Here is an 11,702-nt window from a genome sequence, read left to right as displayed (position 1 = left end):
TTATTTATTTCTGTTGTTTGTTGGTTTATTATTATCACTTTCGTCTTGGCCCCTGCTATCTAGGTTCATATGTGCTAAAAGGTAGAATTTTTGAGAAGTGTATAGTATCGAGAATAAAACTATGAACTTTCTCATTTTTTAAAGAATTTCTATTTGATATGCAGAAGTCTTCCACAGACAGGGCATGCTTCAGACATTTTGGACATTGTGTTTTAAAAACTGAGTGGTTGGTGTTTTTCTTTGCTTACTTTTAGAGAGTTTCTGAAACAGAAAGGTGCATTATTTAGTTCAGATGATTCCAATGAGCCAAAAGGTGCTATAATCCTACATCCCTTAATACTGAAAAGACAGGAGGCATCAAAGCCATCTTTATACTCTATGGGCCAAAGTTCTTCCTTCATCATTTTCCTAAATTTAAGATTAAAAATAAATACTAAATGTACTCTTTATACCTTAGAGTTTCATATTGGCATGACAAATAGATATTTTACCTAGCTCCATATTTCAGTATGTCAGACATACACTCAGATCTCCTTACTCTTTTCCAGGAAATAATAATAAAAATAAGTTCATTTGGGGGTACACAAGGACAAATATCTAAAGGAATGAAAAATAAATTATTTTATACAAGAATATTAATTCAGTCAGTTTAGCTGTCAATAACAGTATCATGGCATTTTTCTGAACCTAAACAAAATGAACTCATAGTTATTGAAAATTTTAAAATTGGTAAACCCTTATGTTAATGATGAGGCTATTGTTAGTGGAAAATATACCTAAATGAGATATAAATATACGTGAGCATAATCATATATGATAACTATAACATCTCATATAAAATCACAGATTTGTACACTCACAAAGAAACTCAGCTTTTAAAAAGACATATGCAAAAGGTAAAGTAAACATTAACTAATACTCCTATTTAGACAGAAATTGTTGTTTTCAAAATACTAAATGCTAGTATGTACTGGGTCAGCTAAGCTTAATCATTACCTGGTTATTGTTTCACCCTTTCTACCTATTCCTGTGCTATAAGAACCAGCATAATAAGTTAATACATACTCAGCTTTAAATGAGGCGGTGTGCAATAACAGAAAATGCCCTGGGCTCAAGATCAGGTCATCGACATTTTATTCCTGGCTCTGCCCCTAACTCTGTATTAACCCTGATAATTAAGTTAGTTTTCTCATCTGTAAAACAATGGGTCTGCACTAAACTGCCACCAAGGCCTTTCTATCTCTGATTTGATGACTATGGTCATGATGGGAGGGTCTCAACAAAGCTCCCAGGAAGGCTCTCTATCCTACCATGTCAATGAAAATATGTGACAGGGTCCAGTGTCCTCTCTTCCCTCCTATAATGGTGATGTAAACCAGCCAATGAGAAAAGTTCCATTGTATTCCATAATCAGCACCATGCAAAAATGCCTACAAATCGACAAAAAGTATGGGTACTTGACCTGGCTCTCCCCACAGCAGGTGGGAATCCTAGGTCCCTTAAACACAGTTCAAATGTATGCTACCCTAGCAGAACAAGCTAGAATAATATCTTCCAGCGAGTTCAGTGGAAACAAGCTGGCAGAGAGGGCCCAGAAGAATCTTTTTTTTCTTTTTTTGGGGGGGGGGGTTGGGAAGTGGGAAGAAGAAGGGGAAAGGGTTAAGGGAAAGGCATGGGCATGCTCCCAGAAGAATCTTTGTATGTAAAATAAATAGCAATGCAAAAATAATAACAACAATAAAGTGATATGTGATGGAAAATCTTTTTTAAAAATGATTGTTCACATTGCTTTTGCTTTGAGATCCTATCTCTTCCCTTTTAATATCTTTTATTTGAGAAGTTGGAACAAATTATTTAGCATTCTTTAATCAGTGGGTGAAAGTGGACAATGTTAGTTGGTGCAGAGTGACTGCAATGGCAATACTTTTATGTGTTTTTAGTTCCTACCCAGATGGAGAGGTTGAGTTTTTAATTCTTCCAGGAATTTGTAATTAAAATGAAAGAAATATCCAAAACACATTGGTTCCTTTCTGACAGCCTCCATTTAATAGAAACCATCACAGAGTTCACCTATATTTTTACTAATTTGGTCTTGATCCAAAGGGCTGTAGTTGGGTACAACTCTTTTATGCCAGTGTTCATGATTTTTTTTAAATAAAAAAGGCAATAGTTTCAATTTGCTTCTTGATTTTTTCTTCCCTCCACAACAAGTACAATGAAATTAGATAAAACTAAGTATTTTTTTTAATACTGTCTCACTGTATCTATACAGAAAATCCTTCATCTGATGGATATGACCGGCCTGATTATTGTGGGTGCTGCTCGCTGTATATGGCAAGCATTGGAGAGGACCCAAACACAAGATTCAGTAAAGCAAGTGCCAGTCAAACCAATTCAATCTTGAGAAAGAATATTCAGCATTCAGCTATGGAGAAAAACCTTTAGCTCCTCACACAGCTGCTGAACCCACAGTTAAGAAAGTAATGACTGGAGGAAGCATTAGAGATCTTGCTTCCTGGCAATTGTCATCAGTTTGGCTAAAATAAACTCTTATATAGAATTTTTTTTTTAAAAAAAAAAGAAAGTACTGTTTTAACAGATCTTGAGTTCATTACCCATTACTCTTTCTCAAGGCAATATAACACATGGGTACTGCTAAACTGGAAATCAGCACTGCTATGCAGCATTTCATTTATTTTACATATTCCCAAAAGGAAGGGATGTAACATTTATTGAGTGCCTACTATGGGCCAAGGATGTGCTTGTCTTTTAAATAGTTGACACTCAATAAATATTTGCTATCTGGATAAAAATATAAATATATAGTTTCTCCGCCAATTAGAAAGGATATATGCACCCCTATGTTCATAGCAGCACAATTCACCATAGCTAACATTTGGAAACAGCCTAAGTGCCCATCAGCAGATGAGTGGATTAGAAAACTGTGGTACCTATACACAATGGAATACTATGCTGCGGTAAAAAAAAAAAGGAACTCTTGCCTTTTGCAACAGCATGGATGGAACTGGAGAGCATTATGCTAAGTGAAATAAGCCAGTCAGAGAAAGATAAATACCACATGATCTCACTCATTTGTGGATTATAGAGAACAACATAGACTGATGAAAAGGGACAGACCCAAAGACTGAGAAACAGCAATCAGGCTATCAATCCCCAGAAGGAAAGTAGGGGAGGGCGGGGGTAAGGGGAAGAGATCAACAGAAGGACTTGTATACATGTATATAAGCCAAACCAATGGACATGGACAACGGGGGGGTGGGAGCATGAGTTTGTGTGTGGGGGGGAGGTTGGGGGTTAATGGGGGGGATGAGGACACATTTGTAATACCTTAACTAATAATAATAATAAAATAAATAAATAAATAAATAAATAAATAAATAAATAAAAAATATATAGTTTCTCTCTCATCATCTTCTCTGAACCAGAATATCAAAAATAAAATCATAAAGCCTACAACAAAGTGTTACAGTTTTGATTTCTGTTATTCCCCCATTTTAGTAGTATATCAGCTGATTTTTCTATAGAGGCTGAAAAAGATATAAAGCTATTTTTAGTGTACTATTATTGTTTGACTTTTCTGGAAATCTAATAATAACTGTTCTTCATATATATCAATTACTGGCTTTTTTTTCAGTTTAATGAAGATTACTAGAGATCACAAGAATTTTAACAATTTTAGAACCCATGGTTATGTTACCCTTACTCTAATGACTCCACTGACTTCATTAAGAATGGGGGGGGGAGGGAAATACAACAGGAACAAAATATGCCAGAATGTTCTGTTGATCACCTCTGAGTTGTGGAATGAAGAGTGATTTTTACTTTTTTAAAATCTTTTCTATATTTTCAAAATTTTTTACAATAAACATGTATTATTTGAATGATCAAAAAGGTTGTCTTTAAAGATAATGTAGAATAGCACCTCATTAAATACGAAGAAACAAAACAAATACTGCTGTGAGCATCTTCTTCTCTAGAATGAAACTGTTCACTTTATGCCTCCAATTCAGCTTTCTAGGTCTGGGCGGATGCAGGAATGAGGAGTAGAGTCAGGCAGTTAATGATCCCTTACGCTACCTAATGAAAAAGGCAGAGCCTAAGGCAACTGAACCCTGCTCCTCGGTGCAGGCAGGTTTATTTTATACTTTCCTGGAGGAAGAGCAGCTAGATCTTTAAGAGAATCACAAGGATGCTATCGAGAGAAAATCTGGAAAAAAGGAACCTCTGCATCTCTTGTCAGAGTCTAAGTCTTCTCTACATCTAACTTCTGAAGGTGGATCCAAGAATTTTTTTGTTTAAGTTTCCAAGTAACAAAAGACTGGATGTAAAAGTGGAATTGGCTCCTTTTTAGTAATAGAAGAAGAACAGAAATAGACTGTGAGGGTGTGATTATGATTATCGCATTTTAATATCATGGGCATATTAAGCAAATGTATGAAAAGTATTTTAATACACCCACTATTACTGAACGTTAAGCGTGCACTTGAATCAGCCTAAATCTCTTCAGGAATTGAGGGCTATAGAGCTTCATATGCTTTTGAAGTTGTATTTTCCCCATGTGAGCAATAATGACATTCAGAGACTTTAAATGAGCTTTTATCCCAAACTAAGCAGATCAAAATGACACTATTTCTATATGTGTTTTTCCTACCTGCAGGAAAAAGGCATGATCGTTATTTATAAGACTCTGTTAGCACTACCATGAGAAAGAACCTGATGTACAATGTCATTGGGATACACCATTCATTCTAGTGGCTCCTTAGTTTCTCAGGTATGTACAGTGCTGTAAGTGCTACCGTAAGCCTATTGCAGCTGATGACTTTTCTTGGTCTTTGAAAATCATACGGGTTGGGAACAGGGAGAATAATGGGAAAGTGATTAGCATATTCAGGATGACACAGACCACATCATAACATTACGTAACAGAAATGAATGGGCCTGATATTGGGCACCTAGGTCCTGGTCCCAGCGCTGCCTCTGGTGGCTGGGGTAAGTATAGCGTGTCTCCTGACCTCAGGGCCTGGGTGCTCTCATCTGCAAAATGAGGGTGGTGTAGTTAGTTGGTCACTGAGTCTCTCCTTCTAACTCTAAAATTCTAATTTCTCTCCTTGTAATGGCTGATTAAAACAAAGGTACAGATTGTTCATGTTCTCTTTGAAGAATTTAAGTTCCATGAAAAATTCCAACTTCTTCCTAAATCAAAAGTGTACTTAACACACGGCATGGAAGACGAAAACTTCCATGTATTTCACTTTTCAAGGACTGAGGAATGACCGGAGTCTCATCCAAAAAGATTTCTAAGTTAGAAAACTGACATAGCTTAGCCAAACTATAAAATGATTAATTTTTGTGATTATGAAGAAAAAAAAAGAATGAGGTTTAAAGAAAAGAAAGGAAATGGGTATATTTACTCCTTCCTAATCTCAATTCTAGACTAAGGGATAACTCAAATATTTTTTCCAATGTGATATACTAGAGTCCTTAATTCTGCAGTAAGATGAGCTATACATTTTACAGGCTAAAGAGATATTCTTATGGGTCTCCTTTCAAATCTATTAAGTTGTTCTATCGGCTCCATATGATGAATACCAGTGAATTCAGTGTGCTGGGAATTGAAACTGAAATCACACAAACCCTTGGGTCCTTCATCCTTGGAGGGATGAAGGTTCCTAACTGGATCCCGGATACTGCAGTCTGTTCCTGCCCAGGTGAAATCACAGATGCAGGTGGCTTCATTGCTACACACCTGTGAAGAACAAAGAACAGAGATGGACCATTTTCACTGCGCGTTGCAGGATATACTGGTGATAAATGTAAAAGAGACATAGGCCAGGCAGACACTTTAAAAGCCATTTGGATTTTTTTAAAAAGTCTCCCACAGTTTTAGGTATTAGATAAAGAGAAATCATGCATGGGTCAAAGAGTTGAATGGTAGTTTGTCAGTTAATTACCAAAACAAAAGAAAAGAAAAATAATTGTAATTAAATGTTAATTATTCATGTTGATATTGTTAATTACACAAATGTCTGACAATGTAGCTTATTTCATAAGTAGTTGTTTCTAGAACCATATTTTAGAAACATGTATGCTTAACTCAAGGAATTAACAGATACTGGGCTCAAGAGACACAGCCAGAGATAAAGACCATGAGACATAAATCACCAGTGCAGGACCTCACCACATTCAACACCAAATTCATTTGGTGGCACTTTCCCAGCCAAATCAGCACCCCTCCCACCTTCCCTGCCTGCCCACCATCTTCTCTCTGTCGGCCGGGCTAAGACCCTCTGAAAGTGATTGTCTCCTCTCTCATCCCCTGCGGACCAAGCAGCATGCTGGAAGGGACTTGTCATTTAGATGAAATAAATAACCATCTGCAAACTAGAGGCAGAGTAGTTTAAGCCCTTATCTGCCTGTGAAATACAGTCAGAGACAGATTATTAGAGGTGATCAAATCAAACTTAAGCCTATTAGTGTAAGAAGCTTTTTAATCTTCTGAAATGTTATAACACTGTGATTATGATGAACAAGATTGGATTTGACCTTTTTTTAACAAGATGAAAAAGTGGGAAGGAGAGTAGAGAGTCAAGGGCCCTTTTAATGCATTAAGTTTCATAATGCTTACAAAGCAATAACTGAATAATGAAAGGTCTGTGCAGTGCTTTTATTCTCCTGCAGCGATTACTGAGCATTTACTAGGTGCTAGGTACCTAAGCTGAGTGTTTTATGTATAGCATCTCATTTATATTCACACTAGCATCCTGACAAATGAGAGAGGTTCAGTGCCTTGCCCAAAGTCACTGGGAGGGTAAGAAGCAGAGCCAGGATTCAAACCCAGGATTCCTTCTCGCCTCCAAATCCATGTTCCTGATCACTAGGCTATACAGCCTCCTTTGTGAGCCTATGGTTCAAGCAAACCGGAAACGATACATGATTGTTGGGCATATGCTTCTTAGGCCTTACTATCGTGTTTGATTCTACATCACCTGCTTGGCTCCTATATTTTGGATTCTTTTTACCTTCACTCCAGCATCTTCCTTTTATATTATTGCTCTCAGTTCCTTCATGTTTCTTTTATCCATTTCTGAGGTCTGCATAAATTTTGAAATACTTTTCTTTTACTAAGCCAAATTTAAATAATTATTAAGATTCGTTTTAGATATTCAGCTTAGGTTTGCCAGGTGTGTCTGCCCAAACACTTTGTCCACAGAATTAAAGATATATGCAGGCAGAGGGAGCATCTGCTCTCTGACTGGCAACGATGCAAACATAACCACAGAACTGTAAACCTGTGGATTATATCAGTGAATCAGTGATCCAACCTTTAGTCTGGTATGACCTGGCATACGTAGATAGCCAGCATGCATGCTGAGTAGCTGGAAGGGACTTACTGAAAGGGTTTAACTTATTTCAAACGGTAATCACAAAGTAATCACATTGGGTCTTTACAGAAAATCTTATCCATTTTCATCTGGCTCCTTAGCCGTTAAACTCTATCTAGAGAATGTGGTGAATAAAAATAGCCAGTGATAAAAGAAACAATAAAATACACCATATCAATGCATACGGGTGTTACTGGTAGCAGACAAGTGCACTAAGAAAATAATCATAGCCCAGCTGGTGTGGCTCAGTGGGTGAGCACTGACCCATGAACCAGGAGGTCACAGTTCGATTCCCAGTCAGGCTCGTTCCACAGTAGGGGACATGCCGGTGGTAGCCAACTGATGAAGTTTCTCTCTCATTGATGTTTCTATCTCTCTATCCCACTTCCCTCCTCTCCCTGAAATCAATAAAAAACTACAGTATTTTTCAAAAAAAAGAGAAGAAAAGAATCATAGTCAATGCATAGATATTGGCAACAGCCTCAGAGGGAGAGTGGCTGCACTGGAAACATAACCACTGTGAGCTTTAAGGATGCCAGATCATGAAAGCTTGAGCTGGAACACTGATGCCTACTTACCCCATGGCCTGAGCAGACTTTACCCTTGGAATCGAGTGGGCAGCTGCTCATATTCAGGGCCTGAATCTGTAGGCACTTCCGATCTAAGCACATCATCGATGGGCCACATGGAGTTCCATCTTCCACATAGCCCACATCTGTGTCATCATCTAAAACCACATGAGCACCACTAGGAGGAGAAAGATATTCATACCGTCATTAGCACCACACAAGGTTATTGCTCTTTATGACGCTGAAGAGGCTGTGATTGGACATGGATTTCTCCTAGCATTTCTCCCCTTTTCCTTTCTTCCTTTCCCCACCACTCCTTAATAAAAGAGCATGATAAAGAAAGCTACCTTTCCTTATCACTATTATACCATACGTCACAGGGAAAAATATGTCAAGTGTATTCGAAACCTTCACTTGTTTTCAAGACCAACATTGAGACAAGGGGAGTGAATAAGAGAGGTAATCTTATCATTAGGTCTCCAAGGCTTTCAGATGCGTCACAGTACAAAAAGGCAGAAGTTGAGCAAAAAATAGCAAAATGAAAAACATTTTGGAAATTATTATTACTTTAGAGGATTGGATTGTTCATGATTGAAAAAGTAAACTGGTTCCTCTCCATGGATATTGACTCATAAAATTTTAAAGTTAGGAACAAGTTGAATTTGAATAATAGTCAATGCTATAATTACTAACAGAGTACCTTGCTGAAATGTTTACAAATATACCAACTTAGAATATAACAATATAATTGAACAAGGCTGTTATATCTAGACACATGTGAAAACTTACAGGTTCAAAGGAAGCTTGTGTGCATCAAGCTATAGTTGAAGACAACAAATTTATGCCAGGAAGGATCTTGCTGTCTAAGATCCTGTTAGGATTGCCTTCCGAGCCATTTAAAAGACAGAAAAACAGCCATCATTTGAATCAAGACAGCATTATGCAATTTTGTTACCCATCTATTTATTAAAATTTTTCAAAAAAATTTTGGGGTGTTTCCTGATCTTATATTCACTCACATAAGATGAAGGTTTGCCCCTCTGAGGATACCAAGGATAAAAGTTTGCAGATGCTGAAGGCAATTCTGTAGGGGGGGACCCCAAAAGTGTTTTAAGCAACTTTTTCAGTACCATTTGAATGAGAGCACAGCAACTTAGAATTATGACTACTTTGAAGGGACAAGGATTATTTGGAATATAATATGACTCCCTGGCTTTAAAAATAATTCTCATATTTTCTGTGTCTTGTGCTCATAGGTAATTGGATATAAAACATTTGTCTCTAGCTATAAATAATATCTTAATAAATATTTTCTATAAGTGATTAAGTACTTATTAAACCATCTTCTAAATCAGACACATCTGAATGAATTAAAGCTTAAACTTTTTTTGGTCATAAAAAATAAAACACACATAGTGTTTCAAATAGTGACATATTCCAATGCTTAAATGCTTAAAGCTTTAATCGTGGGTCAAAATAGATAACATAATTCTACTCTTCAGATTATAATTACAAAGAATGTCTCCTACTAATAACTGGTATAATTTTTGAACAAATGCAATTTGCAAATCTAGATACAACTTTGTTTTTAAATGACTCTTAACATGAAAGGTGATAATAAAAATCTCAATCAACATTCCTCTTGTAAGAAATGGAAAAATTTCACTTGATTTTTCTAAAATTTGTAATTCTCAGGTTTCTTTAGGTTTTTCCAATATTTAATGTTACCTGCAGTCAATCACCCGGCCTTGATGATAAAAGGAAGTTGGGATGATCTCTCCCTGAAGTTGACCAATACGTGGAGCTCGGGTAAGGTTGGTACAGAGTAAAAATCCACAGAACACATCACTAAACAGGTTAAAAATTTTTTAAAAAGACAGAATAAGACAAGAGAAATAATGCTCAAAATAATCAAAACTACTCAGTCCATATGTATTTGAAATATGAAAATATTATCTTTCTTTCTAAACAAAAACACTCAATCAGATATTGTTGGTTGCCTATGACGCCTCTCCTTTTTAACTAGCAGATCACAAATTTGTTTGGGGGAAGCAAAGTGCTCAGCCCTGAAAGAAGTCGTGACTGGCATCTAAGCTAGCCAGGCACTTCCACTTCCTGTACCTCTTTCCTAGCCTTCCTCCTTCTTTTCCTCCCAGAGCTAAAAGTGGCCCCTGGGTGTCGAGAAGTGAGAAAAAGCTGGCTAGGAAGCTGCTGAGGAAATTTGCTTTCTGGATACAAGGTTATTATCTGACAGGAGGATCCTTGTTCCTACCCCGGCTTCCTGCCTTTGAATGCAGAGCCTTTACATCTAACTTGCAGTTATTAAGTTCACAAGCATAAACACAACATGCAACGGATTACAGAGCAGAGGGGCAGAATCATCTGGGTCCTTAGTGACATTATTAAGTGACTCACCCACCATGATGGCATCTACCTGCAGCCTATTTAAGTAAACAATACATTTCTTTTTTTAAAAAAAGGTGACTAAGAAGCAGCATTTCACACACACACAAAGGAAGTCCATTGTCTAAAACATGCATGAAAATGTACTAAATTCCATCTGTAATCAGGGAAATGCAAATTAAAACCACAACCATATAGCAGTTCACACCCACCAGAATAGATAAAAGTAAAAAGCCTGTAACACCAAGCATTGGTGGGAATGTTGTTACAAATTCTCACTGCTGGCAGGGTTTACTAGTACAACCACTGAAAAAGAAAATAGTGTGACACCACTTGGTGGCACTGAAAATATACATCCCATGATTTTGTAGTTTTGTTCTAGGTACAGGACTTAGATCAATGTGTCCAAATGTGCACCAAGTTACCTGTAAAGAATGTTCCCAGCAGCATGGTTCCTAATAGCCAAAGCATGGAAACATCTAAATGTCCATCAATGTTGAATGTAGGAATAAACTGTGGTATATTACTATGAATATGAATGAAAGTCAAACAAATGGAACAAAAAATGAACTTAAGCCAAATACAAAATAACACAGAAATTATGATTCCTTTTCTATAAAATATATTTTACCAAAGCTTTTGGTAAAATATATCCTTAAGGATGAAAAGTTAGGAAGTAAAACTCTAAAGAAAAGCAAAAAAAAAAAGAGAGACTGCCATAAAGTCAAAATGAAGGGAAAATAATTTTCTGGGATGCTTCAATGTTCTATATCTTGATCCAGGTAGAGGTTACATGGGAGGTCACTCCCTAATTATTTGAATGTATATTTGTGTATTATTCACTTTCCTGTTTATCTGTTATATTTCACAATTGTTAAAAATTTCAGAAAACACTGCTTTCTTTAACTCAGTGGTGGTTGGATATTCTGTTACCAGATATTCAAAAGCTGTATTTTACAGTGATCTAATCCAATACCTCCAAAACTTTTTGAAGACAGAGAAATGATCAGATCTGTCTAGGACATTGAGTTAATGAATGAACCTGATCTAATCTAGAGGTTTCCCACCTCATGGACTTTGACAACTTTGGGCCCCACTTCCTCCTACTCCCTGGCACCTCAAGGGCTGAACACTGTACATTATCGGTACCCTACTCGTGAGACATCCAGTGGGAAGCTCCATCCTATATCTTGGGTTAATTTTTAAGAAATTATCGTCAAAGACTTGTTGTCTTGTAAAGCCTGATCCATCACCAAAAACTAGATGGAACTGCAAAATTTCGTAAAGTTCCACATAGAAACCATTAACTAGAGAAATAAAAACTTCC

General features: G+C 36.8%; 1 protein-coding gene across 3 annotated transcripts in view; it reads right to left on the bottom strand.

Moving 5' to 3' along the window:
- Positions 1–11,702, bottom strand: part of ADAM23 (ADAM metallopeptidase domain 23) — a 152,971-nt gene that overhangs the window by 14,495 nt on the left and 126,774 nt on the right. For all 3 annotated transcript variants that reach the window (XM_059702900.1, XM_059702899.1, XM_059702898.1), the window contains exons 22-24: positions 9,701–9,820; positions 7,982–8,150; positions 5,656–5,767 (exon numbers count right to left, since the gene is read on the bottom strand). In XM_059702900.1, the coding sequence (XP_059558883.1) occupies positions 5,656–5,767; positions 7,982–8,150; positions 9,701–9,820 (401 nt within the window). The remainder of the gene's footprint in view (positions 1–5,655; positions 5,768–7,981; positions 8,151–9,700; positions 9,821–11,702) is intronic.

Source organism: Myotis daubentonii, chromosome 7 (genome assembly GCF_963259705.1).
Source record: "Myotis daubentonii chromosome 7, mMyoDau2.1, whole genome shotgun sequence".
NCBI classification, from domain to species: Eukaryota; Metazoa; Chordata; class Mammalia; order Chiroptera; family Vespertilionidae; genus Myotis; species Myotis daubentonii.
This window is presented reverse-complemented; position numbering and strand designations above follow the sequence as displayed.